The sequence below is a fragment of the Gossypium arboreum genome, chromosome 8, assembly GCF_025698485.1.
Source record: "Gossypium arboreum isolate Shixiya-1 chromosome 8, ASM2569848v2, whole genome shotgun sequence".
NCBI classification, from domain to species: domain Eukaryota; kingdom Viridiplantae; phylum Streptophyta; class Magnoliopsida; order Malvales; family Malvaceae; genus Gossypium; species Gossypium arboreum.
Window position 1 is genome coordinate 131,613,087 of NC_069077.1, and position 18,898 is coordinate 131,631,984.

The 18,898-nt window shown below is 30.4% G+C and overlaps 1 protein-coding gene across 1 annotated transcript; it reads left to right on the forward strand.

Annotated features, from left to right (window-relative positions):
• The first annotated feature begins 5,776 nt into the window (after positions 1-5,776).
• Positions 5,777-6,292, forward strand: LOC108468645 (transcriptional regulator SUPERMAN-like). The gene has a single exon (XM_017769521.1). It carries the CDS (start codon positions 5,777-5,779, stop codon positions 6,290-6,292), a length of 516 nt encoding a protein of 171 aa, XP_017625010.1.
• The last annotated feature ends 12,606 nt before the right edge of the window (positions 6,293-18,898 follow it).

Genomic DNA, 18,898 nt, shown 5'->3' on the forward strand with positions numbered 1-18,898 from the left:
TTTTTACCCCAAACTCTCAAACCTTTTTACTTTCCTTCAAAACTTTTACCCTTTCTCATTTTCCCCCCAAAATCACATTTTTCCATTTAATATATTTTTTAATTCCAAAATACATAGTAACAAGATTCTGAAGATAATTGAAACAACTAAGCAAGAAAAGAAGCTAACCCGTATATAAAAAATTAATAAATAAATTATGAGGTGATGAAAGTTAATAAAAATTTTGGTTAAGGTGGACAAATTTTATTACGATGGGTGACAGTGGTTATAAGGACCCAAAATTATTTTTTAAAATTTAACTCGAACAAATATATTCGATTTGATTCGATTCGAATTTCATCTCACTCTACTCGATTCGAGAAAATTTCAAATCAAATTAGGATGATAAAATATGATTCGTCAACTCGATTAACTCAAAAAAAATTTCATTCAATTTGGTTCAATTCGATCGAACGCTCACCCCTAATTTTGGACCGTCTTAGGCTGAAAATTAATTCACCTTGATACTTCAAATTGCTTCTCAGTTTTTTACTTCTAGCAGTGTCTGCTGAGCCATTTTTCACCCTTTGTGTAAATCTGTCAAAAATAACCAAAATTCATCAAAATTAATTATAAAATTAATTAAAATTAAAAATTTTCATATTTTAAGTACACTTTAATCATTTTATAAAAATTAATTATTTTCCGACAGGAATTTTATCGAAACTACATGAATTTAAGTTAAAAAGCGCATGAAAAAATGTGTAAATTTTCGTGTTTCCACTTCCCTAACCACTGGCCTACTAAGTGATGCTTGGTAGGCAATACCAACATCAGGTTAATTCCTACCTAAATGACTTCCTAGGGTCGTCAATCCTAGGGTTTAATTGCACTCAACTAGATCCAACCAATCCAAATTAAACTCCACCTGTCAATCAATTAATTAGGTTAATACAGTTGAAACATGCGAAATATGTATAAAGCATAAATTGATTCTAATATTTATACAAACATTCAATTAACAATATTAAAGAAATAAATATAAAATAGAATAAAGGAAAAAGATACTCATGGATTTCATCAATGTAAAAATGTGGCCCCGAAGCAATCTCCACTTACAATCGTCTAACGTTGGAATATTATCTTCCAATAACACGAATATAAAATAAACTAAGTAAAAAACTAAGAACGAAATAAAAACCTAAGAATAATTTTTGTCTCCCTAAAATTATGTGTCTAGTCTAGTTACAATGGCATTTATATAGGTTAAACTCGAAATATTAAAATGCCTAAACTATCCTTGAAGTTCTTAAGGTTTGATTAGGAAAAATACTTTTAATTTCCCTAAAAACGCAATCGTCACGTGTAGGGATTTTTGGGCCGCGCAGAAGCTGTGTTGCAATATAGGCCTGTAGTGTTGCAACATAGTTCAGTGTCACGAGAAAGCAGAAGGCATGTCACAACATAGTAGACAGTTTTGCTCCAACACTTATTTTTTCTTCTATCTTCAGTGTCACAACTTAAGCAACAATTTCAGCTCAAATATACATATTTAGCTTTCGATTTGTCCTACAAGACCACATAACCTTATTTAGATATCTAAGATGTAATAAAAACTACTAAAAAACATAAATCACTACTTCAAGCATTAAACCATAGATATATACTAAGTTGATTTGATTTACTATTAAACAAGCTACAATTACGCGTAAAAAGAGATGTAAATAATACTGTAATTCGTGGCAAATCAGTGATGTAGTTGCTTTTTACCTTTAGTGATACAATCCACTTTATCAGTTTTTTTCTACTTTGTTCAACCATCCTCTATAGCTATCCAAGCTCTCTCATCAATGAATTTCACAAATGCCCTCATTCTTACTTTCTAATAGGTGTAATTTGCAACATCAATTAACATAGGTGGTATAGTAGTAGAGTTTCCTTTTCTCATGGCCCTCATAGCTTACCAAACTTTAAGATCTCATCAAATATAGTTAGTGTGTAGCTCTGATACCAATTAATAGTTTATTAAGTTTGATAAACAAATTGGTTTAGTTTGTAGACTCACCTGATGTTGTAATATAAGTTCTGTCTAACAGTTGCGACAAAAAAAATAATACAATAAGATAAAATAAAAATAAAGATTTGGAATTTGCTGAAGCAATTAAATTAAAAAACCTAGCTTTGCAGAGCCTTACTCAGAGAACGAGTCCATTATACAAACTTCAATAGTACAAATTTTCTTCAGCTATTCAAGCCATAAAGATAATTGCAACCACAAATATATGTACACTTAGCTTACGCTCAACCCAAACCTCTCTATAGAAGGCCAGTAAACATACTTAAAGTTGAGCACAATTAGCTCTCAAAAAACACATAAAGAAAGTGTTTTAAATAAACAAATTAATGATCACAAAATACTTAGCTCAATTCCACACAATATGGAAGAATAAACTCTTCCTTTATAGACATGTAGCTTGGGTGCAGAGAGTTGATAAGTACTTTAGTAAATCTCTAAAAAAAACTTATAAAATAATCCTCCATAATTCGATTATAATCTCTTTCCAAATAAACTCTTGAAATATCTTCTCATCCTAATTAAAGGATAATCACAAAAGGGACGAGATCATAAAATTCATATTTTAAGGACTCTCAAATCTCTTATTCTAGTTTCCTTTTACAAAAACTCTTATTTTGTTGCATAAAATTCATAATAAATATCACTAAATGAATATCTTACAAGTCAGGAACATTCAACACACATGATAAGAAAACAATTTCAATCTAGATGCAAAACTAGACAAAAAGCATGTTGCAACATACTTTATATCTTCAAAGTATGACAAAGAAAGTTCTAATAAAATTATATAATATTAATATAAAAATATATTTTTTAAAAAATAAAGAAATGTGTTATTTGGGTGGGTCGTGGTGGGACTTGGGCCAATATTTTTTTTAAATCAAGTCACAGTTTGGCCCAACCTATAAACATGTCTAACCAAAAGTCCAAAATCAATCTTTTTGTCCAATAAAATGGACATTAAATAGATTGGTTTAAATATGCCAAAAGTCTTTTTACTCTTTTTGAAATTTAAAGTTTAGAACCTATACTTTAATTTTGAGACGTTGAGTCTCTATCCTTTTTTATTTAAAAATCTTGATCTCTCATCTAATTTTGTCATTAAAGTTGTCAAATGTAAATTTAGCCCTCAATATTTACATTTTTTGCGAATTTGGTCCTTACCCTTTGAAAGCACATAAAAGTTTAAAATTAAATTTTTTCATATTTTAAATAAAATTTAAAATATATATTATTTTTAAAAAATATGAAAAATAAAACTCTTTAAAATTCAAAAAGAAAAAATGATTTTAAAAGTATAAAAAATTCAAAATTCAATGCTATCTAAAGTGGACCGAACCAACTAGTTGGACTGGGAACTGGCTGGGGAATTGATTTGATGAGAGGTAAAAAAATTGGTTGAACCACGAATTGGTACAAATTGGTTGAATCGAGCAAACAAAATCAATTGAACGATGTTGAACTAATCTGACCAATTAGTTCCCAAAATGATTGGTTTGGCTGGTTCAAGGTAAATAAATTATTAAAAAAATTAAAAAAAATGTTAAAAATTATAAAAATCAATTCAATTGGGTTTTTAGTCCGATTCAACCAGTTAGTACTGGTTCGTTGGTCAACAATTTTTTTACCTCTCATGGACTGATACCCTAGTTGGTTCTTGGTCCAATCGATTCGGTCTGGTTTAGATAACATTGTATTTTAGAATTTTATTATTTTAAAATTATTTTAAATAATTATTTTTATTTTGAATTTTAAATATTTTTTATTTTTCATATTTTAAAAATTTTAAAAGTTATAATTTTTAAATTTATGTTTAAAATAAGATTTTTTTTGTTAAAAAATATGTACTTTTAAAGGGTATGGGCCAAATTGATAAAAATTGTAAATGTTGAAGGCTAAAAGATTCAAATTTTCTTTTTTAAAAAAAAGAATTGGTTGAACAACAAACCGGTATGGACTAGTTGAACCGGGATGAAAAGTAGTTGAATTGATTTTTATAATTTTTTAATATTTTTAATTTTGTAATAATTTATTTACTTTGAACAGGTCGAACCAATCGTTTTGGTAACCAATTTGTCAGACCTGTTTGAAATCGGTTCAACCAGTCATTCGTGGATGAATTGATTTTTTACCTCTCACAAGATTGATAACCCAATCGATTCTTGGTCCAGTCCCGTGTAGATAACATTGAATTTTAGAATTATTTTATATTTTTCAAAATCATTTTTATTTTTAAACTTTAAAGAGTTTGTATATATATATATATATTATGTTTTATTTAAAAATGAAAAAATATACTTTTTATGTAACTTTTAAAGGATAATGACCAAATTGACAAAAAAAATTGTAAATGTTGAGGGCTATAAAAGTTATTTTACTTTCGACATTGTTAAGTTTAACACCAAAATTAAACTGAGGGACCAACATTTTAAATAAAAAATACAGAAATTCAATATTTCAAAATCAAAATATAAGAACTAAAATTTAAATTTAAAAAAGTACATATATTTAAACGAATAGATTCAATTATTAGTACTTTCCGTTAAGATCAGTTTTTTTTTTAAGTCTTTTTAACTTAACTGACCATTACACACTTACTACAACCCTGGGAAGGAGAAGAAAAGTGACTCAAGTTCAGTTTGGTCTTGATACCTAAAACAAATAGCCGCCATAGAAATAAAACCAAGAGTGCATGCGTACGCCAGACCTTTTGATAATATATATGATAAAACTTAGTTAAATATATATCGTTTAAGATTAACATCGATAACATACATGGATGGCAGATTAATTAGCAGATTTATTAATTGCTGGATTTTCCTTAAGGTGACTAAACCAAAACTGTGATAAGATGTTTCTATTAATGTGACACAACAATCACAACTTTCCCAAGCAAACACTAATTAGTAATAGTAATCAAATTGTAATGATCAATTAAATCTAATAAAGGATCATTATAGTCAATCATGAATCTGATTGTGACAAAAAGATGATGTGTTTTCCATTAACTATGGTGGAAAAGAAAGGTTTTACTTAAGGACAAGTGCCAAGTACAAAGATATACACTATTTTCTCCTCATCATCATATATTCTGCAGGAAGGTTCCTGCACCTTTCCTTACCAGTGTGATCATTAGCCTTAATTTCAATTATATAGTGTGTAAATATACGCATTTTATCATTAATTGAAGAGCCTATATATTTTATAACCATGGACTGATTGACACATCTGTAGAGCCTCTCTCTGCTTACAATCAAAGGTTCATTTAGAGTTTCCCAAAAGACTATATATTCCAATGCATCAAAAGTGTCTTGTGTGTGTATATACACATAAATTCTCACTTAAATTTAATATATATGAGTGAAAATACATGCAAAGGCGAAGAGAGAGGTGACAAAAGGGAGTCTACTTTTAAGGAAAAAGTTAGATGAAAGCAACAAGAGAGAGCTTAAAAATGGCAGACAATTAGCAGATAAAATATACCAATTACTGCCAACTAGAGATGGATATCGACTAACCTCAGCCGGCTATCAACCAAAGCTGATCTGCCTGCAAATGTCTATAAGACTTTTGTCTCTCCCAACATTTCTTCACACAACTCATGTCCCTTGTCTGACTTTTTCTCCTCATGTACTTCCTTCCAATCATAATGATAAACCCTTAATCTCCAAGAAGTGATAAATTTCCTGGTGAGAATTTGAGTCTTAGTTAAGAATTTCCATGGAAGCCAACCATCTTGAAGATTCAAAGAGCTCGAGTGAAGAGACTGATAAATCAGAGCAAAGCATCGATGATATGCGCACCGGTCGTCGGTCCTACGAGTGTGTGTTTTGCAAGAGAGGGTTTTCTACAGCACAAGCCTTAGGTGGGCATATGAACATCCACAGGAAAGATAGAGTCAAGAGCAGGCCTAGCTCGGTTCCTATAGTTTCACTTTCAGGCAACAAAGCTGATGATAAGAATTACCCAAGTTTTAGACCTTATTCCTATCCGCCAATCCAAAGCTATCAGCCGCATTACTCCATTGCTCCTGAGGTACATGTAAGTTATCAAGCTTTTCTTCCAGTTTCAGGTTGGGGTTTTAGGCTACCTCCGCACACGGCTCAACTGTTTGTAGACAATTCAAAGCATCGGAATCCGTTTGGCGAAGATGATCATGAAAACAAGAAGGCTGATGGATATAATGATAAAGAAGATGAATTAGACTTGGAGCTTCGATTAGGTCATGATCCCTAGTATATATATCACTATATATTCTATATTAAATACTTATAATAAAGAAGTTTCTCAATGTACAGCAGTTGTGGATATATTCTTTAGAAAGCACACGAAATAAGAAGAATCATTACTTACATAAAGAAGAAGGAAAAGGGGGTTATTTTTATGCCTAATATATACTTCAAAGTTCAAAGATGGAAGGCCCGCAAGATGGATTCTGTAAGATGTTCTTTCTTATGTGATCTTTTGCACAGTCGTCATGTTTAAGTGAAGTTTCAAACTTGAAATATTTTCATGTGAAATTAATTATTAGTAGAAATGGAGCTTGCTTATTGAATTCTATAATTGTCAGCTATTTCCCAATTTGTATCGTTTCTGAATTTCCACAGGAAACCCTAATTTCTTTTTACAGAAGAATTAAAACGGAACAATAAAAACAGTGGACAAAAAAGCGATCAATCAGGCTTTGCCCCAATTCATGTAAATTTGGTTGAATATGGAAAAATCTCTTGCTTCAAATAGATGTTATAGATATCAAATTTGCAATGTACATTTTCCTTTTAGGCTAATTTGAACACCCAAGTGAATGGTTTGGTGATAAGCAATTGGATTTTTTTAACTAAATACAACTTTGATGTCTAAATTACAAGCTTGGTAGGGAAATTTTGATTGGATTTCTCTCACTAGGGTTTTGAATTAGGTTCCTGATTCAAGCATTTAGGGTTTTTTCTTTCAGCTTCACTCAAATTAAAACCTAGGTTTGAGTGCCGGACCCATCTAGAAAAATGCCTTTCATTTCAAAACTTTTTACTATATATTATACACTCCCCTTTCGTCGTTATTCGTCCAGACGAAAAACAAACAGTTCCCTTACGTTGAGGATTTTTTTTTTTCCTCGATCAAACTTCAAATTATATCAAGTAAAACAGCATACTACAGCATGCATGACTTGACAAGAGCAGCACAGGCAATTAGCAGCATGAAATCCAAGTCAATTGCAGCAAACCTAATCAATTCAAACCAAAATTTAATATTGCATAAATATTGTTTTTAGAATGGATTTTTATAAATTGGATTTGATGAAATATTATATACATTAATTCTTTTTTCGGCAATAAAATTTTTAATAAGATAGGCAAAAATTGTCATGCTACAAGCTAAGAGAAAGGCAATGCACCCAGCAAAAGCATACATAAATTGATTTTGTTACACAAATCGGGGCTATAACTTCTCCATTTGTGTAACCTTATTAGGTCGAATTTTGTGGATAAGTATTTCTTTATATTATCCAAAAGAAACAATGAGTTGCTACAAACAAAAACAGTAGCGGTTAAATAGTAGATCACTCAATTATTCTCTAATCAATACAAAATCACATGTTTACTGTCCCTATTTATATTTTTCCCCATAATCTTCTTTCTCACTATATCTCTAATACTATTTACAATGATCTTTTCACTAGCTTGATGCCATTTAAAGTGTCTCTTGTTTCTTTCTCTCCAATATCATATATACATGTGCATTCCATGCTATTCTCAAAAAAAGAGTAAGAAAAGATTTCCTTGTATAATACCCAGGCCCACGATAATATTAAACTAAAATTTAGCTACACCTCTTGAAACTCCAAAATAAGAAAATAGAATAATTTAAAAAACTAAATAGAAGACTCAATTTTGGTTTCATGCACTTATCATTTACTACATAAGTCTTTATATAGACCTAAACTCTTACTGCTTTTGTTTTTCTAAGCAATGGGGGATATGAGTTTTTATATGAACTCACAATCCCTTACTTTTTTATTCCTAAATAATGTGGGATTCATTCCTCTACTTAAATAAAACTTAAGACTAAACTTAGTACCTAAAGAGTACTCACCAAAGTTAAGCTTTTTACAATATAAACATTGACAAAATATATTTTTCAATAAGTTGGGGTTGATATTCAACACTCCCCCTCAACACCAACTTTCACTACGCCAAATTGATGATAGAAACTTTTGAGCTTGTCATCACTCAAGCCATTTGAAACAAGTTTGCAGTCAACTACACACAACTTCGTTTGTACTCCGACAAATTTTGCAACTTCGTCTTATCACCTGTTGTAATAGCTCGTTTTTTAGCTGGAAACGAAGGTTTCGAAACCCTGTTTTTAGATTTTTGAGTCCGTAAATGCTATTATATAATAATATTTACGAGTCAATTATAGTGTTATATTGAATTTTGATCCAATAATTTTGTTGAACGAATAGCTAATTAAGGTACAAGGACTAAATCGTAAAAATGTAAAAGTTAATCACTATAAATTTTTATTAGTTAAAAAGGTTAAATAACAATCAACCAAGGGCTAATATGGCAATTAGGCCATTTTTAATATGGTGGACGGTTAATATCTTAAATTTAAGTGATTTATGTGTTAACTTTAATTAAATTATTAAAATATGTTCAAAGTAGTAAAATAAAGCATAAGTTTATCATCTTTTCCATGTTTCTTCTTTCTTCACCGTCAAAAAAGAAAAAAAAGGAAAAGCTTGGAAGCAATTTTTGAAGTTCAAAGCTTTGCTATTTTGCATGGTAAGTTTTTGGAAGCTATTTTTCATAAATTTTACGTTTTTAAGATTGTAGTAGCTTAATTAAGCTAACCCGTATGTTATTTTTTAAAATTTTTAAAGTTTCAAAATGTTTTCATTGATTCATGCTTGAAGTTTGAGTGTTAAATAGTTAGATTTCAAGCTTAGATATGAAAAATGACTAATTTGTAAAGTGAAAATTGTTGATTTTGGTCATAGCGACTAAAGTGTAAATACTTTGAAATTGACATGAAATTTCTATAATTATTCATATTAGAGGTTTTTAAAAGTATGAAATTGAGATCAGTTTCGAAATCGAAGCTCAAATTTGAAAGTTATGACAATTTTGATTTTAGGGATTAAATTTAGTAAAATCCAAAACTTGAGGAAATATTCGATAGATGAAATTGAACTGATACATAACTATAGTAGGCTGTTTATTGATTTTTGGTTTTGATAATTTAATTGAATTATGATATAGATCAATATTTAAACCAATCGAAGGATAACCGTAGAAAAGGGAAAAATTGTCGATTAGTCCTTGACACTTTATCAGTTTCTATTTTTGCTAGGTAAGTTCATATGGTATAATTATTATTTGATCCTTATGTGTATCATATTATGAATACGCATAAGCTCTAGTGAACTTTGAATTGTATGCAAATTAGTACTAAAGAGTGAGATTGGGATTAAATTGAAAAAAAAACATGAACTTACATGATGGAAATTACCTTGATAAAACTTCGCAAATGTATCGTACATATATTTACATGTTGATTTTTGATGATTCCGAGATCCAGCATTTGTTGCAAACTCGAAGATACATGTGACACAGGTTTAGCTTAGACGAGTAACTTGATGTCATTTTATAAGTTTAACCCAAACAAGCAACCTTTCATGTATATACAACCCTGACTAGGCTATTTGATGTGTCGATAAAAGGTTTAGCCTAAACGAGTAACCTGACACAAATGGATATGTTCAGCTCAGACGAGCATCATGTGTGATTAGTACTAGTGTATACGAGTTCTTTTACAGTGTTTCATTAGGTAACTTACAATATACGAAATATGGAAATTGAACAACATGTAATGTGCTTAATGATCAAAGGTATTAAAGTAGAGAATTTAATGAAAAGTTAAGTATATACATATGATTGAGTTGAGGTTAAATTGGATTTAGAAGATATGAAATGTTATGCTTGTACTTGATATGTTACATAATTGAATGTGAATCAGCTCACCTTGTTGTGATTATGTTTTGATGTGCTAGGTAAATTTGATTATACACATTAGTTTAACCTATGTATTTGTTAAATGAGGTAAGTTAATTGTTTGTATACATATAAGTTTACTAAGCATTCCAAAATGCTTACCCTGTTGCATTTCTTTTCCTATAGATTTTGACTTGTGGAATGTGATGATCGGATCGTCGAAGAGATCACATTATCCATCTCCTGATTCAGTAGATTTTTTATCGTTTAAAATCGATTATACATGTCATGTACTTAGAGTTGTCATGTTATATTGAAATGCCAAGTTTGATTTGAAACTTTACCTATTATTGAACTTATAATGTAAATGGAAAATGGTATTTGTGCACAAGTTGAGTAATGTGGTATAATATGAATGTTTGATATCAATAGTTGCAAAATTGGTCATGAATTTAATTGAAAAAATGAGTGGTTAAGTACATCAAATGGCATAAATAGGTGTGATGTGAATTCGTGTCAATTGTGGCATATTGGTTAGATGTTTAGAAGGATGGTTATATGTTATGTTTTAGATTGTTTTGTGAAGGGTTTTAAGGAAATATATGGTTTAGGAATGGAAAAGGACCAAAATAAGAGAGTTTTGGTATTTTGGGCAGTAAGGTATCGATACCTTAAGTAAATGTATCAGTACTTTTCATTTTCAGCTAAATTTTCAAACATCGAATGTTAATTTGGTATTGATACAGGAATAAAGTATTGATACTTGATACCAGAGTATTGATACTTTAAGGGTATCGGTACCATTGAACTTATATTTTAAAGTTTTACAAAATAGAATGCCAAAACAGTATCGATATTAAAATAAGATATCGATACCTAATGATAATTATCAATACTTCAAGACTAGTATCGATACCTTTTGATTTAACTTGATTTTATTGAAACATCAAACCTAAAAATGATATCGGTACTTACCTTGGTATCGATACCTATACTCAGATTTTGAAAAGTTAGTAGTTGGTACTTCTGTGTGCTTGTGACAACTTACGAGCTTTCATAAGCTTGAATGTAGCCCGATTTTGATTGTATACCATATTATGCATGAAATTATGTCTTGATTCAATAATGTAATGAATTGTATGTGGTTGCTCCGGTAACTATTGTAACATTCCATAGTTCGACGATCGGATTGGGCTAGGGGTGTTACAGCTATCATGTGATTTGATCAGCCCAAATAAACAATCCAATTGTCCTCATAATCAATTTGATTAGACGTTATAGTTGTAAAAGCCATCTCCTCTTCTACAACAAATAATGCCTCGACATCTCATTCTTTTTCACTATTGGCAGTAGCAACATTACCTTCCATGGGCTTTATCTTTGACCAGTAGGTGTGTGCCTTGTAACCCTTTTTACTAGAATTGTAACAACTCCTTTTAAACTTTCTACCCCTAACATGGGACTTTGCAGCTCCCCATGCATGAGAACTCCTTTTTTCTTGTAAACTCTTTACCTTGTCCTCATTTATTTTCGATCCACCTTGCTGCTTGGAATTCCAACTTCTCTTGTTGGCATAGTGCATTTGCTCCTCCTATATTCTTTGCTAATGCTTCTTGACCAGTAAGAAAATTTTCAAACTCAACAAGTGATGGTTGGGTTTGCCATCCTTGTACTCCAACAACAAAACCTTTAAACTTTGGTTTCAAACCATAGATGATTATCCTCTTCGCCTTGATGTCCCCGATTGGAGCTTATGGATCCAAATCACCAATCTCTCGATATAACGACTTCACCTTATGGAAATATTGTGGATTGTCATGTCATGTTGGGCCATTGACAATAATCGGCCCTCGAGAAGTTGAAGCTTCGTGTCATTTCTCTTGGAGAACAAAATTACCAATATATCCCATGATTCTTTGGTAGTATTGGCATCATGGATGTGCTCTAGCACTTCCTCTTCAACCGTCATCTTCAAAGCAAACATTGCTTTACTAGATTTTATTTTCCATTTTCTTAGCGTACCACTTGCATCATCGGTTTTCGATTGTATCACTTCATTACCGTTGACAACCTCCTAAAGGTATTGTCCTTGCATATAAAGGCATTATGCAAGTTGACCATGTATTACAATTGTTATTATTAAGCTTCTTCAGTTCGCCAACAACTTATAGGTCTGTCATCGTATCGATAGATGATTCTCACAATTAAATACATAAAAAGTGAAAGTATTTTGTGAACAATGCACCATATAGTTCCAAGAAAAGAGAGGTGGGTCACAAAGGACACTCTTAAGTACGAAGTCTTTCCTTAGTCAGAACCTTTCCTAGACATGCAGTTTCATACTACCACACTTCTTTCCAACAACTAAGCAACCAAGGATAATCTTCAAGCAGTTATGAGAATTTCTTTTTTGATGTGGAAGATCAAACAATACTGCAACCATAGAGCATACAAAGAAAAGTTGCACTCCTTCTACCTGTCTCTGATACCAATTATAGAACACTCAGGCCCAAGACACCATTAAACTAAAATTTAGCTACACCTCTTAAAACTCCAAAATAGGAAAATAAAAGAGGAATTTAAAGAACCAAATAGAAAATTCAGTATTTGGTTTGGTGCACTTAACATTTACTACATAAGTCTTTATATAGACCTAAGGTCTCACTACCTTCGTTTTTCTAAGCAATGTGGGATATAGGTTTTTATATAAACTTACAATTCATTGATTTTTTTATTCCTAAATAATGTGAGATTCATTTCCCTACTAACATAAAACTTAAGACAAAACATAGTACCTAAAGACTACTCACCAAAGTTAAACTTTTTATAATATAAACATTGAAAAAATATATTTTTCAATAAGTTGGTGTTGATATTCAACATTTTTTTTTCCAAATTCTTGAGTACCTATTGAAACTCTCCATCCTAATTCCTAATAAATCTTCATATTTTAAATAGCTTCAAAATTTCTTCCTACACTACTTTCTTTGAGTAATCACACTCAAAGAGAAGCTGATTCCTACAATCCTGTCCTTTGCTACAAATATTGAAACCTACTTTACATTCAATCCCATTTTACTTAATCTCTCTTTGGTGGGCAACCTATTTAAAATAGCCATCCAAGCCACAATAGAGTTAGGGGTGAATCTAGAAAATTTTAGAAGGGATTAGAATTGAATAATAAATTTTTGAGAGATTAAAAAAATAAATTTATAATGTATTAATTTATTGTTTTCATCATTTTTGAAAGGATTAACATAATGTTCTTTTTGGGGGCCAAAGTGTAATTTTATCATAAATTAAATTTTAATTTGATCATCTTATAAGGACTTAAATAGAAATTTTTCATCTAAGGGTCAAGGCCCCTTCCTGCCCCCTTTAAGATTAGCCCTGAATAGTGTGTTTAGGAATGTGAAAATAGTACCACACCAGCTTATCCTATATGACTTTATTAGGTCAATTTATATAGGTTATATACTCAAATTAGGACCCAACCTTTTAAAGGTTGTTTCACATAAGCTGTAAGCCTTTCAAAATTTTCATATAAAAATAAAAAAAAATTATGAAAGTGCTCAAATAAGGGCTTTTTACGCATTTAGTGAAATTTAGGTGAATGTTGACGTGTTTAGAATAGAACATATGACAGTTGAATTAAATATTATTTGAAAAGAAAAAATAAAAGCATAATTTGAAACCTAACATACGACATTTGAAGATATTTATTTGAGCGCTTTAAAAAAGATTTAACCCTTATTTAACCATTTTAAAATATTTTACTTTCATTTGAGCATTTTTGTAAAAGCTTGAATCTTATATCACCAGTTAAAAAGGTTTCACCATTATAATATTGATGTTGTAAAATTTTATAACATATGAATTATGATATATAAACTAATGAAATCATGTAACTTTTGTTAATATATGAATGTTATGTTTGGATGTGAAATATAATTCTCAAGTTATTTATTACTTCTAATATTTTGTTTATAATTAAATTATTTGTTTCAATAATGATATTTCAGCACATTAAATATGTATTGCAGTTTAAAAATAATAAATTAGATTATATATTATTTTTATAGTATTATATATTATGATTTTTAATTCATATAATAATAATTATATTAAGAATGTTATTAAATTATATATTATTTTATTAAATTATATTTAATAATAATTATGTTAAAATATGGTTAAATTATTTTTCTAATAAAATATATATATTTAACAATAATTTTATTAAAATTTAATAACAATAACAATAATCATCTACCTAAAAAAATTTCTGCTGAGGGTACTTTGGTCATTTAAGTCTTTTTTCTTATACTATTACAACATCTATTCTATTCAACCAAACACAAGAATTATATTACAGCTCTACTCCATTCCATTCAACCAAACAATTGAATTTCTGATTACAGCTTTATTCCATTACAACTCTATTCAAATACAATCCTATTCCATTACAATGAACCAAACGTAACCTCGGATTAGATAACTTCCCAGCAATACTGATCTCTTCTTCTATCACTAGTCCCGATTCGCCAATAATGCCTCCTCCATGCACCGGTTGAACAAAAGGAAAATCTTTCTTGCAAAAGCATTGACCTGACTTACAACACTAGCCTTCCAAATTGCTTAAATCCACCATAAAACCAGTAAACTTTTCTAACCAATTTGGGAACGCAATCAAAATCAAAGAAATCAGGAAACAAAAGATAAACAAATGAACAAAGTCCTTCAAGATTCACGTCAGACCCGCTATAGTGCACCAACAGAGAAAAAGCTTTTAAACCACTGTTTTTTTTTTTTTTTTACCTTTTTTTATGCTTGATTTTAACATTTAAGAAAGATATATTGTTATCTGTATGCAAATTAAAAGGGTTAAATTACAATTTAGGGCCTGAATTTGGCAACTATCCCTATTTTGTGGTTTGAATTTTTTTAATCCCTTAACTTGGTAATTATTTTCACATTGAGACCTGAACTAAGTAATTGTTCCCATATTGAGGCCTAAGTTTTAGAGCTTTCAAGGAAATATCAAGGACTAACTTGGACAAAAAAAAGCTCATCCAATATAGAAACATTACCAAGTTTAATGTCTAGCTTTAATATAAAAACATTAATGTGACAATGTGAAAACATTTACCAGATTCATTCTATAATAATCGACTCAAATTTGTACATTGCTTATTTTAAAAAAATTACGATTGTTTGTATGATACTTTTTAGATAAAATGTTGCTTATTTAAAATAGTTTTAATGTTTATGATTTTGAGAATTTGTGTTTACCATTTTCAATAATGTTATCTTTTAAGATTTGAATTTACATTCTCTGTTAAAGATACAATATATATACTTTATTATTATACTCAATACTTACTGCTAGTATATATGAACAAAAGTTTATGATTTAATAAAACTTTTAAAAGACAACACTTTGATGTTAATTATCACAATAATTAAAGGTTAACTTAATAAATAAATTTATAATGTCAATTTAATAAAATAATAATTAATGAAGTTATTCTCATCAATTCAAAATTTCTTTCAAATTTATGCTTTTAGTTATATATTATATATACCTTTTAATAATTTATTTGATTGAAATATGTATATTGCAGCATAAGTGGAGGATCTAAATTAGTTAAAAACTTCCATTTTGTAGTATATTGGTTGCAATACATATCCATGGAGAAAATTCGTATACAAATGATCAAGATTCAAGAACAAGTATAAAAAATGATTGGGGGAATGTTGAATCTGCTAAAAACAGAAGCATTAATCAAAATATGAGTGGGGCACTAAATCAAATCCCAGAGAATAAAGCAGATTGTAAAGCAGACTTTTGCTTTTGGTTGGCTTGCTTAACTCCCATCCTGTCGTGAACTAAGTCTTTCACAACAAATTTCGCAGACGATTTCTTTTTGGACACTGCTTTCCTCTCACATTTATCCAAAAAAAATCACCACCATTTCTTGTCAGCTAATGAAATTCAGGAGATGATCAGTAGGCGACACAACCCCAATGTCTCCTTTACTTTGTTTGGTTCCCAGAACGAATTTTTAGCTTGCATTGATTTCAATTGTGATTGAATGACCACGCATCTCTCTTTGCATTACTACTGTTTGATCTGTGAAGTTACCAAAAGCATGATATGATTCTTGAAGCTATGTGTGATAGAACAACACTATAAAGCTGACAGCTGCAAATCATTTCCCTTTTTAATGCCTACTTTATATCATTTGATCAGTGCATGTACTGTATATACATGACAAATTTTAAAAAAAAGGTTGCAAAAAACTTTAACCCCATTTTCTCATATCGGTGAATATACCAATTGGTGAACAGTGGAGATCAAGTTGGTATATAAGTTTATAAGCTATACATATAGTTCGAGCTACAATGAGAACATTTGCAAAAGTTTCTATACATGCAATTTTACCCTTCAGCAGGGTCCATTATTGCCACAGCAAAATCTACAGATACTAATCACACAATCTCAAAAGTTTTAACTATAAATACTGCTTTAAATTGGACATTGCATAAAAAAGATTGTAAAAATAGAACGTCGGTAATGACAATATATCGCAAAGAAAAAAAAAGAACATAGATTTTTACGTGAAAACCCTTTCGGGGAAAAAATCACAGGTAAAAAAGAAGAAAATTCACTATGTCAAATTCGAATAATTACAAGAGGAATAAACTATATCTATTTATAAGCTTGTAAAATCATATTCTAATAGGAGTGTAGTAAGATTGAAACACCTTATTCTAATAAATATCAAATAGATGAAGTTTAAATAAGGTTTAAAAAATCTTATTCTAAAATAAAATAAAAGAACTGTAGTTCTATAGGGATTTTACTTTTATTTTATTTTACCACTGTATTTTATTTAAATAAGGATTCGGGTCACTTAATTCTAACAATCTCCACCTTGACACCAATGAACAAGTTCTTCATCATGAACTCTCAACGAACAAGTTCTCTACCTCTTCCATAAAACCCCTTAAGGGTTTAACTTCAACAATGAACACCAACCAAGTCTAAGCAATGCTCAAACTTGGTTATAGGAAGTGACTTAGTCATCATATCTGCAAGATTTTTATGAGTACTAATTTTGCTCATAACAATATCACCACGAGCAATAATATCTGAACAAAATGATACCGAATATCAATGTGTTTTGTTCTCTCATGAAACATTTGATCTTTTGTAAGGAAGATGACATTCTGACTGTCACAAAATACTGTATTGATTTGAAGCTCTTCATTGAGTTCACTAAAGAGTCCCTTCAACCAAATAGCGTTTTTACAAGCCTCAGTAATTGTCATGTACTCAGCTTCAGTGGTAGACAAAGTGACTGTAGTTTGCAAAGTGGCTTTCCAACTGATTAGACAACCTCTGATTGTAAAGACATAACCTGTAAGAGATCTTCTTCTATCAAGGTCTCCAGCAAAATTAGCATCAACATACCCAATGACTCTATCTCTAGTTCTTCCAAACTGTAAGCAAACATCAGTAGTACCTAGTAAGTATCTTAAAATCCACTGAACTGCTTTCCAATGTTCTTTACCGGGATTCGTCATGTATCTACTAACTGCACTGACTGCATATCATAAATTTGGACGTGAACAAACCATAGCATACATGACAGATCTCACTGCACTAGAGTATGAAACATGTGACATGTACTCAATCTCATCATCTGACTGTGGAGACAAAGCCAATGAAAGTTTGAAATGGGCTGCTAAAGGAGTACTAACAGACTTAGAACTCTGCATATTGAACCTGCAAAGAACTTTTTCAATGTACCCCTTCTGACTTAGGTACAATTTACTTGCTTTTCTATCTCTGAAAATCTCTATACCAAGTATGTTCTTTTTTGGTCTCAAATCTTTTATCTCAAATTCTTCACTTAGTTGGGATTTAATATTTCTTATCTCTCATTTATCTTTTGCTGCTATCAACATGTCATCAATATAAATGAGTAGATACACAAAAGAACCATCACTGTTTTTCTTAAAGTAAACACAACTGTCAAAGCTACTTCTTTTGAAATCATGAGAAGTCATAAAGGAATCAAACCTCTTGTACCACTGTCTTGGTGAATATTTCAAACCGTAAGGCGACTTTTTCAGCAAGTAAACATAGTACTGTTTTTCTGAGACTATAAAACCCTCTGGTTGTTGCATGTAAATATCCTCCTCAAGTTTTCCATGCAAAAATGTATTTTTTACATCTAACTGCTCAGGTTCCAAATCATACATTGCCACAATACTAAGCAAAACTCAAGTCGAACTATGCTTCACAACTAGGGCGAACACATCTGTTAAGTCCACTCTTAGAATTTGACTGTAACCCTTTGTAACAAGCCTTACTTTATATCTGGGTTCTTCAACTCCTAGCGTTCCTTTTTTCTTTTTAAACACCCATTTACAATGAACAACCATTTTACCTTTAAGAAGTTTCACAATATCTCATGTTCTGTTTTTGTGGAGTGATTTCATCTTCTCTTGCATAGCAAACATCCATTTTTCTAAGTCTTCACAACTAACCGCCTCATAATAATTAGAGGGCTATTGGTTTGCATCTATATCTTCAACCACATTTAAAGCATAAGCAATTAGATCAGCCTCGGCATACTTCTTTAGAGGTTTAATTTCTCTTCTAGTTCTGTTTTTGGCGATAGAGTATTGTGGTGAAGAAGTAACTCTATTCTAAATTTTTGTATTAGTTTGAGGAGTTGACTTTGTTATAGATTCTAGATTAATTTGATGCTCCATCTACTTTTGATTTTTTTTATTGGAAAAGCCTTTAATAAATAAGTTAGGTAGCATAGCA

Bases quoted from the DNA above. Each gene is read 5' to 3' on its own strand.
- LOC108468645 (XM_017769521.1), top strand. From the start codon at position 5,777: ATGGAAGCCAACCATCTTGAAGATTCAAAGAGCTCGAGTGAAGAGACT.